The following is a 22,177-nucleotide window of genomic DNA, read 5'->3' on the forward strand; positions in this document are numbered from 1 at the left end:
CAGCCTGAGGTTTAATGTCGTCTTCAAAGGCGCCTTTCCCAAATAAGGTCACATTCATTCTGAGGTTCCAGGTGGACCAACTTTGGGGGACAGCGTTCACCTCACCACATCAGGGGCTGTGGGGACCCCAGGGGGGCACCAGCCTTCACCGGAGGTGGGCAGAGGGTTCCGGAAGTCCCCCCAGACAGGCGTGCCTGAGGCGAATCCCTCTAGGAGGGAGGATGTGGACGATGAGAGGAGGACGGGGGAGGCCAAGGGTGTCCCGGGAACAGCAAGCTGCAGGGCGAGTGGAGGGACAGCGGGGTCGAGGGGTGCAGAGTGGGCGGGGCCTGTCCAAGGTGCGCGGCTGTCCATCACGCCCAGTCGAGCCCCGCGTCCCCGTATGTGTTCGCTCCTTCCTTCTCCGAACCCTGCCCGCTCCTGGGAGTCGGTCAGTGTGTGCCATGGTTCCGAGTCCTTATGAATAAGTCACTTGGCTGGACGAGGGCTCTCAGAGGAGTGGTGACATTCGGCCAGGCCGAGGGCTCAAATTAGAACCGCAGAGCATCCTGGGCCAAGCAGGATGGATGGTCGGTCGCAGCGAGTGCACGGCAGGGGAGGGGTGCCGCAGACTGGCCCCCGGGCGGGACCCGCCAAGGCCAAGGACAGCCCGCGGGCTTTGAGTATGCCGGCTGCCGACCCGCTGTGAGGGGAGGCGGCCGTAGGCACCTCTGGAGGCCAGAGCCGGGGCGGGGGTCTGGCTCCCGGGATGCAGCCCCACGCTGTGTCGTACTAAACTGGGGTGCACGGGGTGAAGGTCTTTCCGCTCCCCCCCCCCCCCACCCCGGCCAGTCCCCTGAGGCACACCGGCCCTGCCACATCTGAGCTCCGTGACCTGAGGCAGATAACCTCCCTCCGTGTGCCTCCGCGTTCCCCATCTGCAAAATGGGGACGGGATGGCTCCCAGGGACCAGGGCTGTTGGCAGGATTACACGACACAATGTCTGGAAGGCTCGTGACGCAGGGCCAGGACAGAGTGACACACGGTGCTCCTGCCCCGGCCTGTGGATTCTGGGGGCCAGGACTTGGCCTCAAAGCCACACCTGCCAGGGGAGGCCGAGGCCAGCTGGGCGAAGGGATGGGGCTTTGGCGACATGCCTCTGTGGACGTCTCTAGCTCAGCTGCTCTGGGCACCAATTGTCCCACCAGCGTGGACACCACAGGAACGAAGAGAATGCCCCCGACCCATCTGGGGACACTGCACCTTACTGGCCGGCCTCTCCCAGGGAGAAAGGGCCGTGGCCCCTAGGGGGGCAGGGTCATGGGTTCAAGGCTGTGGTTCTCGTGAGATGTTCCTTCTTACTTCCCACGACCTCTTTGGGTTCTTACATCCCAGCCCATTTCTGGTCCCCACGACCTGGGGACACCCGGGCAGGGCCTCCTGTCATATATGGGGGGGGGGGGCTCCAGGGCCATGGTGGTCCCGGCAGAACAGCCCGATGGGGGTCACAGCTCTGTGGGAGAAAGGGGTCCTACTAGGGCCCCGGGGGGACCTGGAGCGTGACACGGCGTCACTCAGGGCGGCCAGGCCTGTTTGTCTCCAGCCAACGGCCTCAGCCTGGCCGTCACCCGAGTCGTGGAGGAGGGACAGGACAGTCATTTGTCAGGCCCTCCTCAGCGTCAGGCAGGGTGCCAGGCCCTTTGAACACATTAGCATAGTTTATGATCCTTGCCTCTCGGGGATGTGCAGCTGTTACCCGCCGGCGTTGCAGACAAGGAGGTGACGCTAGCCCAAGGGGGGGGGAGTCACACGGTGTGTGGGGGTTCACACTCACGCTGAGCCAGCTCCAAGGTCGTGCGCCTTCCCCTGCCATTCTGGGGCCTCGTTCTGGTGCTGGGCCCGGGGGCGCAGCGGGTGGTGAGGGGAAGGGGCCCGGCCCCAAAGTCGTAATGCGTGAGCTCATGTCTGCTGCAGGGAAAGTGTGTGTAATCAGATGCTGGCAGCTTAGCCCGGGGAAATCCTGGAAGGCTTTCTGGAGGAGGTGGCATCTAGGCTGACCCGGTAAGGAGGACCCCCAAGTGGTGGAGAGGTGTGCCTGGGGTCCCGAGTCCGTAGGTTGAACAAGCTTCTCAGGACACGAGTACGCACAGCGGCATCTCACCTAGGCGGCCTCCCACTGTGTTCCTCACGTGCATGTCTCATGAGCGCTCCCAAACCGCGACCCTAACCCTGAGTGGCACACTCACCACGGACACATCGAACTCGTGTCCTCTCCAGCCCTGGAAGCCTGCGTCATCATCCCTGTGTCATCGATGAGGAAACCGAGGCACCCAGAGATTGAGCCGATTGCATAGCTCATGTGCCGCAGAGCCGGGATTCAGACAAGGCCCTTCAGACTCCCGGCACATAGTCGTCCCTCGCGAAGTCCTCCAGGCTCTGCGGAGGGGCTGGAGAGGGGGGCCGGGGCGCCGCACCAGGAGGAGGGGTCTGGCAAGTGGCGGGAGCCAGGCTCTGTGCCCTGCAGAAGACGGTGTTGGGGGAAATGCCTCATGCTAGCAGCAAATTTGACACGGACTTGCTTGGCCCACTTGGGCGTGAGAACCTTCCGGGAGCTTCTGGGGCCTGTGGGGAATCCCGCCAGCTTAGAGAATGACGGAGGCTCCTCTAGTCCATAGAGGAGAGGGGGTGAGGCTCCCGGGGTGGGGGGCAGGAGTGAATGAGGCCGGCCTGCCCTTGGTGTCTACAGGATGGCACTGGGACGGACCAAAGCCTGGCCCTTGGAGAGCCCGCACCTGCCACGTGGCTTTCTGAGCCCAGCAGGTTTCCTTCCCCTCCCCCGGGGGGTCTCTGTCAGAGAGACGCAGGATTCCTCTCCCTGGTAGATAAACGCAGAATCAGTTCCTTAACGGGAATAGATTTCTTTGTAGAGGAGGCCTCTTGGGCAAAGGTGCCCAGAGCTGAGCCTCGCTGCCCTCCCGGGGGGCCAGGGAAGTGGGGTGTGGACCAGCCACCGCCTGCTGCTTGAAGGGAAGGCCGGCATTGTGGGTCCGCAGGGAGTCCCCTCCTCTTCGGTTCAGGGGTGCTGACCCCTCCCTTTGGTTCACACGAAGTGACACGGGGCTGCCCTGCACGTGGCTCCTTCTACCGAGCGCGCCGCGCTGGAGCCCCGTCTGCGCCCTCTGCGGCTCGCCTCTGGAGTCCAGCCGTGTGGTGTTCCCGAGGGTGGCTGGGCTGCAGGCTGTGTATGCGGCCTGTTGCTGGACGAGCTGGTTAATTTCCGGTCTTGGGCTGTTACCGCGTCGCAGGACAGAACTTGGGGCATCCATCACCCCGTATGCACAAGGACGTCGATAGACTAGCTCCCCAGGAGCGGGAAGGCCAGGCCAAGGGGTCGGCGGGCTGTGGTTTTGTTACTCGTCATGCGTTAGCTTCACCGAGGGTGTGTCCTTTATGCCGCCACCGGCCTCGTGTCCTGGGTCCTGGAAACAGGCTCCTTTGTGAGCCAGCTCTGCCTACCCCGGACTGGCATCCTTCCAAATGCAGGTGGAGACTGACCCCAGGGCCCATCGTGGCTTGTCTGGTGGGAGGTCTCCATCCTGAAGATGTGACCCCAGGGTCATCCCTGCTGTTGGCTGTGTCTCTCCCGTAGGACAGATGAGGACACTGGGGCTCAGGGCCCGAGACTCAAAGCCCGCAGGCCTCACACCAAGGCCAGCCAGCAAGCTACCATCTCACAGACGTGCCCTGGCCAGGCCGCCACGGGAGGGAGGTCATCCCAATGTCCCTCACCCTGTCTCACTGCTGGCTGCAAATCGGCCTCCTTGTCCAGCGTGGGATCTTTGCGTGACTGACGAGCCTGTGCTGAGAGTCACGACCTCTCGGTAGGGCCAGATCACGGACCTCATTCCGTTAAAATTTTTTTAAATGTTTATTTCTGAGGGAGAGAGAGAGACAGAGAGAGACAGAGCACGAGCAGGGGAGGGGCAGAGAGAGGGAGACACAGAATCCAAAGCAGGCTCCAGGCTCCGAGCTGTCGGCACAGAGCCCGATGCGGGGCCTGAACTCACAGACGGCGAGATCATGACCTGAGCTGAAGTTGGTGCTCAACCGACTGAGCCCCCCAGGAGCCCCATCCTCATTCCATTTAAGTAGGCTGTGCCCTGTCCCTCTGGACCCAGGGGGGCGTCTCCTGAGAACAGGTGCATCCACAGAGCTCTTTTCCTTGCAGAGGACAAACTGGTCAAGTTCCCAAATCCCTGTGACTGTTCGGGTGGTTTTTCTTTTCGGTAATGGAATAGAAGTGATCCCCGCCCCCCCCCCCCCCCCCAGTGACTTTGGTAATCAGCCCCTTCCCCTGGGAGAACACTTTACAGGTTTTAAAGTCTGTTGGGACCTGCTGCCTGTCACGCCTTCACCTTCCAGTCCAAGGATGGTGTGGGGACTTTTCCTCGCTTTTTTAGACGAGTGAACGGAGATTCCAGGAACGGAGGGTTCGCCCAAGCAGCGGGCGTGACCACCCTCAGGGCTGGTGAGTCCGCAGCCGGGAGGCCTCTCCTCTTGGGGCCTCTCTGAGAATCTTGTCCCTTTTGGAATGGGATGTAAGCTGTGTGGCTGGACTGGCCCCCACAAGGGCACACCCAGGAGGGTGCCTTGGCACACAGCTCAGGACAGGAGCGTCCCTTGGCATGTGTGGGTGTATGTCCCAGCCTCTCCTGAGGTTGTATGATCCCTGCATAGCCTTCCACCCTTTCTGCGTGTGAACACGCGTTCCTAGACCGTGAAACACGCCTTCGTGGTGCTCTCTGGAGCATCCTGGAGGCCTGTGTGCAGGCGGAATGCCATCATCTGATGGGATCAGGGGACAGCGGTGCCTGTGGCTGCTGGGACCCTGGCGGCTTCCTCTCTGTGGACCCTCACGCCTGCCGTATGGAGCAAAAAAGACTGTTCGTTGGATGAATACTTGAAGTCACCACAAAACATCTTACCCTCTGCCTTCTTTCCCGACCTCCCTTTTCTCTTTCTAACACTTGAGGCCTCATTTGTTCTCTGTGTTCTCACATCGAAGGGCTAGCTGTATGCTCTTGGAGCCATTGTTTTGTCTCTTGGTTCCTCAGTTTGTTCATCTGTGTAATGGGCACAGTTGGCACATGCCGAGAGGCCCTGACCTCCTCCTTCCTGGCCTCAGCATCTCTCCCGCCAGGAGGCAGTGCGTCGTGGTGCAGAGAGCCAGGAGTGGCATGCTGCAGGTGCCCCCGGTCTGGAGCCTTCCTCCCTCTGGGCCTCAGCCCTCGGTGGGCTTCTAAACCCACGTGTTCTGGTGTTCTGCGATGATAAAATGTTGTACGCGTTCCCGCGTCAACTTTTGCACCTGTGAAAGTGGACAGGTGGGGTGGGAACGGGGAGAGCCACACCAGGAGTCATTCCTGGCTTTTTGGAGCCAGTTAGCCACTGATTCATTCACTGGGAAGTTATTTATCAGACTGTCACTATGTGCTGGCACTTGGCTAGGCTCGGGAGAAGGTGCTGATAGAGGTGGCCTTGGTTCCTGCCCTCCTGGAGCCCACAGCCTCTGGGGAAGGTTTCAGGGGGGAGGTGGCTTTAAGAATGAGCAGAAGGGAGGCAGAGCAGAGGGGCGGGAGGAAGGCAGAGGTGCAGGAACCAGCATGTACCAAGGCCCTGGGGTGACTGAAATTCACGGTGGTGAGTGTGTGCCTGAGGGTGGTGTGTGTTTGTTGTTGGTTAACAGCTGCTTGAGGATGGAGAGAATGGGGCCCTCTTGCGTGCTAGAAGGAAATTCAGCTTCTGATGGGGGTGAGCGGATAGGGACCCGGGGATCCGCCAGTGTGGTTTCTGAAACGTCGACGTTAAAAACACGGATTCTGAGTCAGCAGGTCTGGGGTGGGGCCTCACCCAGGTTCTGCGTTTCCAGGGGCTCGTGGGAAGTGTGCACGGCTGGTCCCAGGCCCCACTGTGAGCAGCGAGAACCTCGACTCACCGTGCCATGGGCCGGCCCTGTCCCGACTGGCCTGGGGGACATCAGTGGGCAGGGGCGCCTTCTGGGGCCTTGCAGGCCTGACCCTCACGAGCCACCTCTGCATTTTCCCTTTTTCTGATGGGAAGTTCATTTCCGAGTTGGCAGCTGATGCTGAATTCTTGCTGCTGTGTGTGTGTGTGTGTGTGTGTGTGTGTGCGTGCGATTGATTGACTCCTGAATTGTGCTGAGTATTTGTTATTTTTTGGGGATTATCCTTGAGCCCTTGGAAGGCACACAGATATAAGGCTGCTTCAAAATCCTTTCCCACTGGCTCCTTGAAAGGCTTGGGACCTCCAACCGGAGGTGATCTGCGTGCTTCTAGTCCCAAGATGCCCGTGGGAGGTGACAGTGCTGAGCGCCGCGGGTTCTGGGCGCGGGGAGGGTTCCGCGAAGCCCACGCGGGCCGGGCGGCTGTTCAGGAGGCTCCCCACTCCGCGGGCCGCGCTCGGGAAGGGCTCGTGTCTGCACTAGTCACTGCACTGCCCGTGGGGCCCGGCTGCGTGCCGACCGCGGGAAGAGGCCTAGCGTTCTGCGGGTCCCTCCAGGGCGTCCTGTCGGCCCCACTGTTGTGACTCACACCCCAGGAAACAGAAATAGCTGACCTAGAAACGTGCCAGTGGCCGCTCAGGGAGAGAGGGCCTCGCCCCCGGGCCTCTGTGCTCTGATTTCAGGCACAGGCTCGCGTGGATGGGCATCGCCCCCTCCCCCGGCAGCGTTGTGGGGTCGTACCCGAATCCGCTCCATTTCACAGAGGAGGAGACAGAGGCTCAGAGGGCCGAGGTCGTCCCGATGCCGCCACACCCTCCTTGGTTGGTTTTATTCCATCCGAGAAGCGTGCCAGCCGTGCGGGGGCACCTGATGAAAGACGATGTGAACAGTGTGGCGAGCACATTTGCAGGTGGTGGTGTTTGTTTTGGTGCTGCGGGCCTCCATGCGCCCTGGGCGCCGAGACCTCCCCGAGCCAGCCTCGGCCACAGGGGCGGACCCCTGATGCCACTTCAGGGTCCTCGGCTGGTGGCTCCAACCGCAGGGCTGTTTCCACAAGCCCCTCTCTGGAGCTTTGAGGTACAGACCCAGCGCCTCATTTCTAAGTGGATTTTGTAGGCTCACTGGGGGACAGAAGGGCACATCGGGCGTCCTGGGGGCAGAGACTCACTATCTGGGTCTTGAATTGGCTTGTGGCCTGGGCAGGAGGCAGGCTGCTCGGGGCCTGGGTGGGGGCTCCTCTGCCCACCGAGGGTCTCTGCACGGACTGAGTGTGGACATCACGGTTTCTTTTCCTTCCTGGGGACAGAGCCCTCGGCTGCCTCTCAGTGGAGGAGCAGGCTGGTGAGGCCACCGCTCCCGTCCCTGGAATAGTGCCCGGGGCCAGTGGGAGCTGGCCCTGGGCCCTGGCTGGGGATCTCTGGGGACCAGGCCTATCCCTGCTGGACCCCCCTTCCCTTCTCTGAATCTGTTCCTCCATTTCTAAAGGCAGGCATTGGAAGCTGTCCCAGGTTCCCATGGGTTCCACCATTAAATCTGCTGCCTCCTTCCAGCCCCCACCTTGGCCTGGCTTCTTGTCTCCCTGACTCGGGAGATGGAGTTCACCATCTTGGTGGAACTGGGGGTCAGGCAGATACTCTCTTTCCAGCACCTCGAGGGGCTGGAGGGGGATTCAAACTTGGGGACGTCAGAGGGGTGGGCACCTGCCTCAGGCCCAGCTCCGCTGTTCACGGGGTCCAATGCGTAGCGAAAACATGCCCCTCGTTGAAACTTCTTTAAGAATTTCAAGACAGTGACAGCACAGCATGAAACTGAGCACAGGTCTTTCTGAACGGGGGGCCCTGGGGGGCTGCTTGGGTCACACGACATCCCACTGGCCCTGGCTGCCCAGTTGGGGCCACCTCGTGGGCACCATCACTGGGACGGGGGTGGGCTCACCCCACCGGGGGTCCCGAGCTTGTCCCTTGAGGGATGGATGGCTGTCGCTGGGGGCCTCCAGAATGGGCCATGTTCTGCACCCTTGGGTGGCGTTTCCTGGGTCAGGAGAGGGTGGCCCAGGCAGTGGGCTCGGGAGGGAACCCTAGGCAGCAGGGACTTGTGGGCGGTGACAGTGGCCTGAAGGACCGATTCGGTGTCCTCTCCGGATCTGCTTCTGGGAAGGAATATTTATTCATTTACTCTCTGACTTGTTCCTTCATTCACTCAACAAATACTGTGAGCGTTCGTTCTGTGCTGAGTCCTGGGAGTTCAGGGTGGAGCCAAGTGGACCACGTCCCTTCCGTGGTGGAACCTACAGACAGCAGCATCGAGGACAGGCAGGTCTGGGAAGCCCAGAGAGCTTGGCTTCTCTCACCGCGGTCACGGCTGGCTAGACCTGGGTGACGGTGTATCTGGGGAGTCAGGGCAAAGCCCGCCTACCTCCAGGGCTGGGGGGGCCAGGAGTGAAAAGAGGAGACACAGGGTGACCTAGGACCTGCGGGGTCTGTCCTTCCTTGGGCAGGCGTGGCTCTCAATCCTCGTCGGGGCATTTCTGACTGTCCGGAAGGAGTCGTGTGGGCGGGGGGCTCCGGCAACCTCGGGGCCGGAGGAGACCGTTGGCGAAGGCTGGGACGCAGAAGCCCCAGTGCCCTTCCAGATTCGTCTCCCGCCCAGATCAAAGCACGCCAGAGCTGTGCTAACATACCAGCCACTGGAAGATGGTTCCTGGCATATTTCATTTCCAAAGCTGTTAGCTGGGACCCCCAGAAGGACGTGCCATACTTTTCAGTTCTTTGAAACGACTTTCAAAAAGTAATGAAAACGTGGGGCCCTTGCTCAAGCACGTGTGAGAATCGCGGGACAGTATCAGCAGAGCGGATGGTGGAGACCCAACCTCAGCTCAGCGGTTCAGAACCTGCTGGGGTGCTGGGTGCTGTATGCTTTCCCGCAGCGTTTAAGCTCGCTCTATTTTCTTTTTTTTCCTTTTTGATTAAATTTTTTAATGTTTATTTATTTTTGAGAGAGAGAGAGAGAGCGTGAGCAGGGGAGGGGCAGAGAGAGAGGGAGACACAGAATCGGAAGCAGGCTCCAGGCTCTGAGCTGTCAGCACAGAGCCTGACGTGGGGCTCGAACCGCAAACCCGTGAGATCATGACCTGAGCAGAAATCAAGAGTAGGACACCCGATCGACCGAGCCACCCGGGCACCCCTAGGCTCTCTCTGTTTCAGTTCCTTCGCCTGCAGGTGGGGATAATGACAGGAGCTGCACGTGGGTCCCGGGTGAAAAGAGGGTTGATGTGCACGAGCCGAGTCAACCCAGGGGTTGTCCCTGCTGCCCAGGGGACAAGCGGATGCCAGCGAGCGTGGGCCAGAGCGTGGCTGCTGGCTCCGGCACCCTCACCCCCACGGAGGGAGCTGGGTGTCTCTTCTTCACTGTAGGGAACCTCAGTTCCCTGGGGCTCGGAGGGGCTGACCCCAAAGCAGAGGCCGCCTTCCGCTGCCCGCCGCAGAGAGAGGGGTGCCTGCCGGGCTCCCCCAGGGCTGACCCCTCTTGGGTGGCTCCTTGTCTCAGCGCCAGGCAAGGATGGCCCCCGGCCCTGGCCTCCGGAGCCCAAACCTCCCGTGGGTTAAGGTGGTGCCAGCAGAAAGATTCTGTCCGTCGCACGAAGGGTAGACGGTGTGTGCTCTTGATGGCAGAGGGGGGCCAGAGCAGGGGAGGAGACCCTCACCCAGGGCCCTCGCCTCCCCTGGCTTCATTGCCTTAGTCGTGTTAGACAGCAGGTGCCGTGCCCAGTGCTGGGACATAAGACGAGACACCGTCCCCTCCCCCGAAGGGCTCATCGTCCAATGTTCGAAAGAGACCCCGTGAGCCGTGCTGGAGGGGAGGGCGCAGGGTCTGGGAGGGTGTGGGGGGCACTGAACCAGAGGAGGGGTCTGGGAGACACCCAAGGTGTCAGGAGTGGGGGCGGGAAGAAGGTCCCAGCATGAGGAACAGCCCGTGCAGAGGCCCGGTGGGGCTGGCGCTCAGAACGAAGCGGGTGGGTGTGAGTGGAGAGACCCATCCAGGAGGGGTCCGAACGCCGTGCTGGGGCGTGAGCTCCCCACCCTCCGAGGTGTGCGGGCAGAGCTCAGCTAGCTGGGGCTTGATGAGGATGTTGGCTTAAGGATTTCACCCTGGATGGGCTGGATGAAGCAGACTTTGAGGTCCCTTCCAGCTGTCACGCTCTGGCTCCTCGAAATCCACTCCGGGAGCAGCGAGGCCATAAAATATAAATCAATAGGTTAAAAATACGCTTGTCTCCTGCTTGTCCAGGCCCTGTCACTCTGCCCGCCTCCCCGGGTCTTCAGAGGATTCCTGCTCGTCTAGGCAGCCCCAGCGCCTGGCAGGGGAAGGTGGCTTTGTTCCTGAGCGAGAGGCGGGGCCGTCGCGCCCCCGCCGCCGAGGCCTCCAGTCTGCGTTTGATCATTGCCGCCTCCAGAATGTGCGCCGTCCGGTCCCGGCTGGCACCCCCTCCTCCTATCTTCCCTGCTTTCATCGCCGGGCAGGGGAAGCTCAGCCAGACGGTGTCTGGGGCAGCCACGTCCCTGACACAGAGGAGGCCGTGCGGGGCGGGAAGGAACCAAACCCGGAGCCGGCCAGTGTGGTGACCCCAGATTAACCGGGCTAACGGCTCTGCTGGGAGCCGGTGGGGGGGGGGTGTCCCCAGGGTCCCCCCCCCCCGGTTCCCATGGCAACCGGGAGCAGCTAATAGAGACTGGCAGCGAGCGAAATGAAAGGTGATGTGTGGGAAAATGCACTGGCCAGCGAAGTCGCCGGGGACAAGGCGCTTTTCCCACCAGGCAGGCCAGTCCTCACTTCCTTTCTGTGGTGGTCCATCCGTCCGTGCGTCTGGAGGAACTTTCGGGTGCTTCTGAGCACGTTTATTTTTGTTATTACCTAACAGTTCCCTTTCCTGCACGGGGGTGAGGGGACACGGTCTCGTCGGGGGGGGGGGGGGGCCCACGCGCGTGATGATAGTTGAGAGGCCGCGAAGCAGCGTGTGCCCCGTCGATGATGTGCGGGCCGCCTGCCGCCTCGGCCGCCCTCGTGCGCCTTCCCCAGCCCTCCTCTGGTTCCGGCATCCTCCAGCGCTGGCAGGAGAGGGGCAGAGGCCCCTGCCTGCCCGTGTGTTGGGGCGGCCCCAGCAGGTGTTCTCGAAGGCCCTGGTGGGGACGAGGCCCCATCTCCCGAAGCCTTGTCAAACGCGTCCTCTGCCCGGCACTCTGGGACACTAGCTCGGCTGACCCTCTGACCATGGTTTGAGATTGTCTGGGGCCGAGTTTGAAGTTTTCCCGCTGAGGGGCGCCTGGGTGGCTCAGTCGGTTAGGCATCTGACTTCGGCTCAGGTCACGATCTCCCGGCTCGTGGGTTCGGGCCCCGCGTCGGGCTCTGTGCCTGCTTCGGATTCTGTGTCTCCCTCTCTCTCTCTGCCCCTCCTCCGCTCACGCCCCATCTCTCTCTCTCCGTCTCAAAAATCAACGAACATTAAAACAATTTTTAAGAATTTTTCCTGCTGAGTGCCAGCTACCTGGTGGCCCTGGCAGGATGGGGATGGTCCCAAAGTCACTCTGAGGATGGAGGGAGGTTGGGAGGTTTCAGGGCATACACCGGCCTTGTGTGCAGGCTGGCTGGGGCCTCCCGGGGAAGCCGACAGAAAGACCCGGGCCCCTGATGTGTACTGGGTCAGGGAACGTCCCCGCATCCCTCTTTCAGAGCCTCGAAACTGGCTGATTTCTGCCTTTGTCTCTCTGTTGCCACCACAGGTGATCTTGATCCTGACGAAGTATTACCATGCCGACATGGGGAAGGTTCTGGAAAGTTCTCTGTGGCGGTAAGTCAAGCCGAGGGCGGGCCTCTCTCCTTGTGCACCAGCACTACTCCCGAGACTGAGGGCTGAGATCCAGACGCCCAGCTGGAGCAGCCCTGTGAGTTGGCGGCCTCGCGACTTTTCTTTGGCTACAAAATGCACGTAGGACACGGTGGAAAGCGACGGCGGGTTTCGGCAGTGGGCACAAACAGCACCGGAGAAAAGACGGCCCTTTAGAAAGCTCCTTCGCTCTCTTTTCTTTCTGTTTTTCCTCTCCCCCTCCCCCTCCCCCTGCCTTTTTTTCCTCCCCGAGGAAGAGGGTCTGCATTTTGAATTCAGGTCAGTGCACACATTCCCTCCGCTCACGCCCTGAACTTCAGACGAGAGGCTTCTGGAGTCCACCAAGTATGCGATTATCCTCATTGTTCAGACGTTTTTCTTTCTTCCTGGCTCAGCCGAAGAGCTTGGTAAATAAATAACCCACTGGCGACGGGGGATATCTCTTTCTATGTGAGATGTGAACTCAGTCCAAGAACATTAAGCAGCCCCTTTGATGTTTTAAATGAGGTGGGAGAGAAGGAGGTTTTGGAGAAATCATTTCGGTTACTATCATCTTCAATATTTACACCTGCTCACCCAGGGAGGGGGAAGGGAGGCTCCCGGGCGGCTGGGGCTGTCGTCTCAAAAGCTGTCCTCGGGCCACGACTGTGTTTCCTCCACGCGCTGCTTGCCACTCCCACATTCCCTGGGTGTGCTGGACCGTTTTGTTTTTCAAGGTGTGTTTCTCAAGCACCAATTAATTCATTTTTTTCTATTTGAAATCCATAAAAAAAAAAACACCTCTGCCCGCTCATCAGGACTCCTGTATGTGTGCAGCCCCCTTGAGTTGATTTATTTTTGGCTCTTGGCTTTGCTTCTGGGGCAGAGGCTTGATGATTCATTCTGTTGGTTCTTGCTGGGGGATTTCCGTGATGCTCCGGGAAGGTGTTGAAATAGTACCTCCAGCTGGGTCCTTTCCTTCTTGTATAAGGAATGGGGGCGTCTTGGGGCAGCCGGGTTGGTCACCGGTGGTGCTGATGGGACCAAGCCTGGGGAGCAAGCAAACCACTCGTAGTGCCCTGCGTTTTTCTTACCCCTCCAGCCAGAGAGCCTTTCCTAGCCGGCTCCTCCCGGCCGTGGATTCGCGGGTTCGCCCTGCAGACCCTCCCCCCCGCCCCGCCCAGCCCGCCCCCCCAGTCCTTCTGTCGGCCTCAGGGAGAGGGGTCAGCATCCTACAAAGAGGACAGCTGTTCTCCTGCCACACTCCCCCTCGTCATTTCGTCTTGTGCCTTGAAGCAGCTCACCCCCGAGGAGAGGTCCGAGGCTTGCTTTCAAAAGTCCCGCTCAGCGTGGCGGGGAGGCAGCTCGGCATTGGGGATGAGAGTGGACCATGGCGTGAGCGCTAAAGCTCCCGCCACCTCTCACTGCGGCCCTCTGAGGGTTTCAGGGCGAGGCCCTGGGACGGGCTGGCCCATGGAGGGCGTTGCCTCTTGCTAGGTGGATGGTCCAAGGAGGTCCCCCCGGGGCTGCAGAGTGAACAGGGGCACTTGGCTCTTCTCTTGGCCTTGAATTCTGGGCAGCATCCCATAGTAGCCGCCTCGCTGGCCCCAAATGCTGCACACCAGCCACGCCCTGATGGGCGGGCGGGCTCTCCCTGCACCGGCTGCACTCGCTGACCATCCGGAATGCCCGGTTTCCCTCGCTCCCTCCAGCATCTCCGTGGGCTGCGCTCGGAAACGGGAGGTCATAAATGTTGCTGGAACTCCTTCCCGGTGCCATCTGTGCCCACAGGACAGAGCTGTGGGGTATACGTAGGGCTTGCTGCCCACCCTTATGGGGGACGCGGTGGGGACGGGTGGATTTGGGCCACCCCGTGGCACGGGGGCCGGGAATTTTTGCTGAAGGGCTCCAGACTCCCGATTCTTCAGATGTGGCTACAGCAGCCGAGAGGGAGGCCAACCACCCACCTCAGGGCTGCTCCAGCAGGGGGGCTCTGTCCGCTCTGTCTCCGCCTGGGAGAGCATGAAGGCCCGGCGAGGTGACACGAAAGGTCCCCAGAACGGTACACGGTCTCGATTTAGTTTTTCTCCGAAGCAGATCAACAGACCAATTCCCCATGTTCTTTCTCATCACTGTCTCTGTGCAGGCATTTCCTCTCCTTTATTAAAAATACACGCAAAGGCGTTAGTCACGTCAGGAAGGATCACCCCAGCCCCACCCGTTACTTCCGGCGTGGAGCCATCACATCCTCTGTGTATCTTTCTCTCGCGGACGTATTTATATAGTCAGACGTGGAAGAAAGTTCTGCGTTCTCCTTTCTTCACGCATCTGTTTCCAGTTTCTCGAGGTTGGACCGCGTCCGCATCAGCGCTTCCTGTGGCCGCGGACTAGCCCTTGGTGGGTTCGTTCTGACACGGGGCCGCGCCGCTGCCGTAAAAAAAATGTAGGCGTGTGGTTGTCCTTCTCCTTCTGTTCTCTGGGCAGAAGCCCGGGGGGTAACGACCGAGCCGGAGAGTGAGCGGAAGGCCGGCCGGCCCGCTGCGGGCCCCCGAGCGGGCGGCACTCTGGCCCGCGCCGTCTAGGCCCCAGCGGCCGCTCCCGTTTGAGTCCCTTTGGTTCCCGGGGAGCAAGAGCAGCGTCTGTGTTCGACTGCCAATCACGTTTTCCTCTTGCGAGCATTTTCAGCCCGTGTCCCCTCTACCTTGGCACCTGCGTGAGTGTCTTTGGAAGTGGAAAGGTTGCCACTGGTCTTGCGTGGGGATGCCACCCCGCCTCCGTCTGCTGGTCAAGGCCCACGTGGATGGGCGCTGACAGAGCCCGTGCCTGGATCACGCGGATTAGGGAGTCCCTCGGTGGACGCGCCCTGAGCCTCCCCAGGGTTCTCCTGTGCGGTCCCCGTGAGTCCATTTTTAAGGACAGGTATGGTATTTACATTCTGGAAATGGCTCTCTGAAACGTAAGCCGAGTGCATTTTTAATTGTCCTGCATTTCAGGGGCCCCATGTCACCCCGTCCGGTCTTCAGGGTGGGGCCGTGCCCTCCACTCTGGGGAAGGGGCACTGGGAGGGAGCGAGGCTGCCCCCCACCCTCCAGAGAGCCTCCAGTTGGCTTCAGAGCTGATCCTGTGCGGGCACCTCCCATCTTGGGTTCCCAGGGCTGATGGCAGCAGGAGGAACACACTCACCCAGACCAGCCTGCCTGACGCTTGCCCGATGTCCAGTCTGTGCGAATGTCCTGGGGCTGCTGGAACGAAGGACAAAAAGTAGGGACTTTAAAGCAACAGGAACTTGCTCTCTCATGGCCCTGGGGGCTAGAGTCTGAGATCAAGGTGTGGGTGGGGCCGGGCTCCCCCAGGATCCTTCACGCCTCTTCCAGCTCCTGGGGTGGGGGTGGGGGCACATGCCAGTCCCTGCCCCCAGCTTTGGCTTCAGACGGCCTCTTCTATGTGTGTCTGCCCTGTGTGTGTGCCTTATGAGGACACTTATTGTTGAATTCAGGGTCCACCCAGGTGATCCGGGGTGATCTCATCTCTAGAGCTCTGACTTAATGACATCCACAACGACCCCTTTTCCAAATAAGGCCATGCACAGACTCTGGAGGGAGGTCGTGGACACATCTGCTTGGCTGTGTCATTCAGCTCACTGCACGGTCCTCACCCCTGGGCTGCACTGCCCGGATCTGACTTCCTAAATGGCTCTTGCCCCTGTCGCCCCCTCTCCATCCTCACCTGCGTTCCCTTGCTGCCTCTTCATCCTTGGTGGGGTCCTGTAGCCCCTTCCCAGCTCCTCCCCCGCTGCCCCTCACCGCCCCTCCAAGCCTCGCCCCTGCAAGGCCCCAGGGACTTGAGATGCACACGCGCCCACAGTCTTGCCCTGCTCCCTTGTCCCCTGGTGGCTTCCCAAGACTGATACCTGTGCATCCCGCCCTCCTTGTCCAGGTGTAGGGGTGGGGGATCCAGTGGGCAGAGCCAGAGGCTGTAGGGGCGAGTATAGAAGAGCGTGGGCACGCACGGTCCCTCTGAGAGTTGATGTGCAACTTGTATCTATTCCACGGTGGGGCCATAGCGGTTGCGAGGTAAAGATAAAGAGCGTTTGGAATTACTATGGACGTGATCTGTAAATGCTCTTGTGCCCCCACACCCGGCCTGCAGGAGGATGTCGCCTGGTTCTTCCCCTGGTTCAGGGCTGTCCCTCCAGGTTCCCAGGGGCAACCCTTCGGGGGTTCCCAGGACACTGCATTATCCATTGGAAAATTGAGACCACTCCCAGGCAAAGGGACGAACGGGTACCCCTGATACAGATTGGAGGCAAAGTCCCCGGCTGGTGCTGCCCGGGCCCCCACGGCCTGGAGCTGGGACCCTCAACTGTCTGCTTGATCGGCCCCGTTCCCTGCAGGAAGCCTTTGAGACACTGTTCTCCTAGGTGCCCCTCCGCCCACGACTGCATTTCTGTTGAAGTTCAATGTGACCTGCGCCTTGTACATAAAAACGTAAGATCCTTCGCACCCTTCGAGAACCAGTTTTTGCCCCTTGAGGGCAATTTTGTCCCTGGTTGAAAATCCACATCCTGAAGAAGAGCCTCAGGGGGGAGGGGGTCTTGTTAAAATTCAGATTCTGATTCCTGGGTCGGGGGTGGGGCCCGGGGCTCCGCATTGTTAACAAGCCCCTAGCGATGCTCGAATTGCTGGCCCACTGAGCACACTTGGAGTAGCAGGGCCCTGGCTCATTCCGGGGTCACCTGGGGGCCTCAGCATCGCCCGATGTCTGTGCCCGACCTGGGCCCGCATTTGGCCTGGTCTGGGCTACGGCAGGCACGGCTCCGGTGTCCAGCCTGGGCTGGGTCTTGGGAGGCCCATTTGGTGTCACCACCGCTGAATCCCAAACGGCCGGTGAGGCTCGGCTGCCTCACAGACGCCGTCAGGAAGGTAACTGCAAGCCATCGAGGTTTGAGCCACATGCAGATAGTAGAAAATGGGTCCTCGGTGGGAGGAGGTATGTAAGGGTCACTTGGAAATCTCTTCAAAACTACTGCCGCTCGGGCCATGCCTTGGAAGATGCAGACTCAGTGTGGAGACCCCCCCAGGAGCCCCCCCAGGTGAGAGCAGACCCTGGAGGGGTCTTTCCGGCATTGCCTTTCTGGCTTCAACGGTCACTCGGGTCTCCCGGTCTGCATTTCTAACAGGTGGCCACATGCTGCCATCGGGGCTGGTCCAGAGACCACACTTGGAGGAGCCAGGGGTTCGGCTGCTTAGGAGTGAGGCTTAGCTTCCTGCCGGGGCTTCCCCAGGGACCTGGATAAAAGCCACGGCGCCGGGTCCTACCCCACTCCGCAGCCCAGCCCCTCTTGCCGCTCAGCGTCCAGCCAGCCTGCTGCCTGAGCCTCCACCATGCCCAGCTTGGTCCCTGTAAGGGGGCTGTGCCTGTTGGGGCCGCCTGCCTGGAATGCGCTGGGCATTGACCCTCAGGTACTGGCCCCTGTGGACACTTAGTCTCAGTATAAACCTCTTTTCTTCAAAGAGGACACCCCTCCTCTCAGTGTAAGTAGCCCCCAGGCATTCTTTATTGTATCTCTCCTTGAGTGTGGGAGTTCTTGGGTATGGTTTATCCCCCTTCGCCCCACCCAGAACATGCACTTATTGGGGATGGAGACCAGTCAGGTCCACCTTGGTGATCACTGGATGCCCAGAACCCATCACAGATCTGCCACAGGCTGGACATTGGATGTATGTATGTATGGATGGATGGATGGACACATGATGGATGGGTGGATGAAAACATGATGGATGGATGAATGGACACATGATGGATGGATGGATGGGCACATGATGGGTGGATGGATGGATGGATGGATGGACACATGATGGATGGATGGGTGGACACATGATGGATGGATGGATGGATGGATGGGTGGACACATGATGGCTGGCTGGATGGACACATGATGGACGGATGGATGGATGGACACATGATGGATGGATGGACACATGATGGATGGATGGGTGGACACATGATGGGTGGATGGATGGACACATGATGGGTGGATGGATGGACACATGATGGGTGGATGGATGGACGGACACATGATGGATGGATGGATGGATGGATGGATGGATGGATGGGTGGACACATGATGGCTGGCTGGATGAACACATGATGGACGGATGGATGGATGGACACATGATGGATGGATGGACAATGATGGATGGATGGGTGGACACATGATGGGTGGATGGATGGACACATGATGGGTGGATGGATGGACGGACACATGATGTCTGGATGGATGGATGGACACATGATGGGTGGACGGGTGGATGGATGGATGGCGACATGGTTCTTAGGAGATGCTCACATGACCTAGAGAACCCTTTATACCTATGAGGCCGTCCTAGGGGATGGGGTGGGGGCCAGGAACACAGAGTTGGCTCTGATGCTGTCAAGTGGAGCACGAGGGGACTGGGGGCATCCCCACGCTGGGGAGAAAGTGGACCTTGGCCCACCTTTCCCCACCCCACCTCTCTCTGCTGGGACTGCCTGCATCCTCACGCTGAGCATGGCAGCCTCAGTCCCGTAGCCCACTTGATGTTGTGCCTATGCCATCACTGAGCCGGTATGAGAGCCACACCAGCCCTACCTTTCCCCTGGCACATATGACCTTGGGCAGGACCTTCCACAGGGGAAACCTCGGGAATACTGGGGGTGGGCGTGGGTCTCAGGTCTTCTCCCAGAGTGCCTTGCTGGCATCCCCTCCCTTTTGTGGAGTGATTCTCTTTCTCCTATCTTGAATTTAATCATGAAGTCTTCAATGTATACATGAATTGTAGAATGTACTGGGTACCGTGTGTCAGAGACAGTCTAATCTAGTGCTCACCAAAGAATCCAAGCGTTTCCTTCCTTCCCCAGCCTCCCTTGTAGTTATTTTGGGGTCATCTGATTAAGTTTGGGGGCCAGTGGCTGGGGAGCCACTGAAATTTAGGGCTTTAGCTGTTATCATAACAGAGCCTAGGCTAGCCCAAGACCAATTCCCTGGCTGTAATAGATGTTAATTTTTTCCTGTCTGGGATTTCTCCTCTTCAAGAAATGTCCTGTTACAGGGGCGCCTGGGTGGTTCCGTCGGTTAAGCATCCGACTTCGGCTCAGGTCATGATCTCACAGTTCGTGAGTTCGAGCCCCATGTCGGGCTCTGTGCTGATGGCTCCGAGCCTGGAGCCTGCTTCCGATTCTGTGTCTCCCTCTCTCTCTCTGCCCCTCCCCTGCTCTCTCTCTCTCTCAAAAATGAATAAACCTTTAAAAAAATTTTTTAAAAAATGGGTGAAGTGGTGTCATTTCACCTTCTGTAATTTGATTTGTGCTCCCACCTCGGTTTTGGTGATTTCTGCACGTGGCACGTATCGTCTGGTTGACTTACGTGTCCCCTGTCGTGGGAGCGCGAGCAGTTTTAGCCCCCGCATTTTGTGATTCCCACCAGGGCTGCAGCGAGGGCCCACACGTGAGTCTCCAGCTTCCTTCTTCTCTCCCTGCTGCCAGCCTGTCTGTGGAGTGACGCCCGCGTCTCTGAGTTGTCAGACTTCGTATGTCTGTACTCGAGCAGATGTGAGAGTGTAGCCCCCTCTTGTTTAATTTCGCAGTTCTGTGATTCCTCGTGAGGTCGAACATACTGTCCTTTGTTGGTTGACTATTCACGTTTCCTCCCCTGGGATTTACCTGCTTGTCTTACCTGTGTGCAAGTCTTAAAAGGGTACTTCTGTGGGATGGTGTATTAGTCAGCTATGGTGACAATCATGCTGTGGAATGAGTCACCCCAAAATCGGTGATGTGTACTGTGCACTTAGGCTCACACCCCTGGGTTGACTGGTCTGGCTTCCTTGGACGGGGCGTGGCCGGGGAGCCCTACTTCAGGCTGCGAGCTGGAGAGCGTGGCCTGGGCCACCTGCATTTGTTCTGGAACCCACGCTGAGGGGGCAGAGGCCATCGGGCCGGGTTCTTCCCAGGCACCACCCTGCGGCTCAAGAACCAAGCCAACCCCACAAGCACACTTAAAGCTTCCGCTTCCGTCACGTTTGCTCGAGTTCCGTTGACCAAAGCAACTCGCGGGGTCCAACCCGACACCAACAGGGGACGGGAGAGGAGCAAAGTCAGGGTTTGCTGATTGACAGTTGGAAGTGTCACACAGGTCGTACGTGTTTCCAGAAAATACATGTTTTGTGGTCATAGAAGTCTGGTGAACATTCCGAGGTTGAAAATCACCCGCGTTTCTTTGCAGTAGGACTTTGGGAGTCCCTGCCATGCCAACTCACATCACACATCTCCCGGAAAAGTTTGTGTGGCATTTCTCTATCTCCTCTGAGTCCGTAATCTTTCGTTTTGATTTTATGTAAATGTTATCTCATTTTAAATTGAAATTGAGTTAGTTTTCATTTTATTTTCCTTCTACGTTTTAATATTTACATAGTCTCTTATTTTTGTTCTGCTGAGCATTTCTCGGGATGGGTTTTCCTCGGAACAAACCTTGGGAAACTCTGCTTTATAGAATTTGTATTCTGGTAGAGCTTATGTTTGAGATTTTCAGATCACTTCTGTTTACCCATCCTGTTACTGTGTTATTTACACCATTCTATTTAAAATCAGATTTGACTCCGTGGCCCTCTGGCGTCTCCCTCTCCATTTTTAATGCACAGACTTTTCACGTTCTGTGTTGTGAATGCAGGGCCTCGGGAGTTTGAGCAGTGAACCCCAGCCACCCAAGGACCTCTTGACATGCACTGGTACAAAGCATCATCAAGGTCCTTCCCTGCAGAGGTGGATAATGGCCAGGCCTGGGGACGTCCACGTGGCTCCACCGTCCCAGGGTCGGGTGGACAGAGACTGTGTGCAGTGCGCTTCCTGAGCTGACGGCAGCCCCCTGGGGCCCTGAGTGTCAGGGCCAACAAAGACCAGCTGCGCTGATAGGTCCTTCTAGGTGGGTGGTGCCGAGGGCTTATGGCCATGGTCTGCAGTGGGAAAATTATAAAGAGAGGAAGTGCTTTGCCCCTTGGCGGCCTGGAAAGAGTGGGGATTTTAGAGAGACCGTCTTAGACATCGATGGGCTTTACCTGTAGGCTAATCGTGGGCCAGAGCTCTGGGTGGTCTGTGTCCCTGCAGAGATCATGCTCTGAGTCCGGGGGCCGAGACGTCCCTGCCTCGCGTCCTCTCTTGTGTAATCTGAGCAGAAGATTGTGGCCGTGCTGACGTCCCAGGCTGTTCTGATGAGGACGGCAGCTAATCCCTGTGGACGCTTGGCACTTAGTGGGTGCCAGGCCTGCTTCCTTCCTCCCCGGGGGACTTTCCATCCCTCCCTGGCCGGCCTCTCTCCATGTGTGCTCCAGCATCACCATGGAGGTCTGAGTTTGATTTAATCAAGACTCAGAGCAGATAGGGATCAAGACAGGCGCTGACTTGATTTGAATCAACAGTTTGATGAGGTCAGCTCTTAGGCCTTGAGGTGCCTGTAAAATACTCTGGAATAAGATCTGGGTGGCTGAAAGGTCAAGCACTTTTGAGGCAATCCCTCAGTGTCCCAAGCCCCCAAGCCTCTTCTCCCTCCCTCTGCCCTCCCTCAGGTCCTGGCTCCCCTGTCCCACACACACTGAGGATACCTTCCAGCTGGTGGTGACTGTCTTCTCTGCCTGTGGCACATCCCTCCTCCTTCCCTGGCCTGCCTTAGGCTCTTCCCTTGCTTTCTCCCTCTCTCCCCACCATCTGTCACTCACCCATCCATCCCCTTCTTTTTGTCTATCCTCCATCCGTTAATCTATCCATCCCCTGCATATCCACTCCCTCCCCCCAAACTCCCAACACCCATCCATCCATCCATCCATCCATCCATCCATCCATCCATCTTTCCATCTTTCCATCCCCCCATGTATCTATCTCTTGTCTACCCACCAACCCCCCAACACCCACCCATCCATCCATCCTTCCACCTACCCATCTATCCATCCATCCATCCACCCATCCATCCATCTATCCATCCACCCATCTATCACCCACCAATCCCTCTCTCCATCCATCCACCTTCCATCCATCCATCTATCCATCCATCCATCCATCCACCCATCTATCTATCCATCTATCCATCCATGCATGCATCCATCCATGCATCCATCCATCCATCCATCTATCCATCCATCCATCCATCCATCCATCCACCCATCTGTCTATCCATCCATCCATCCACCCTTCCATCCATCACCCATCCATCACCCATCCATCACCCATCCATTCACCATCCATCCATCCATCCATCCATCCACCCTTCCATCCATCCATCCATCCATCC

The 22,177-nt window shown here is 58.8% G+C and overlaps 1 protein-coding gene across 3 annotated transcripts in view; it reads left to right on the forward strand.

Moving 5' to 3' along the window:
* Nucleotides 1-22,177, forward strand: part of SORCS2 (sortilin related VPS10 domain containing receptor 2) — a 456,995-nt gene that overhangs the window by 173,406 nt on the left and 261,412 nt on the right. For all 3 annotated transcript variants that reach the window (XM_086705524.1, XM_086705526.1, XM_086705523.1), the window contains exon 2: nucleotides 11,780-11,847. In XM_086705524.1, the coding sequence (XP_086561650.1) occupies nucleotides 11,780-11,847 (68 nt within the window). The remainder of the gene's footprint in view (nucleotides 1-11,779; nucleotides 11,848-22,177) is intronic.

The sequence above is a fragment of the Puma concolor genome, chromosome B1 (genome assembly GCF_028749965.1).
Source record: "Puma concolor isolate L17-30 chromosome B1, mPumCon1.1.hap2, whole genome shotgun sequence".
Lineage (NCBI taxonomy): Eukaryota > Metazoa > Chordata > Mammalia > Carnivora > Felidae > Puma > Puma concolor.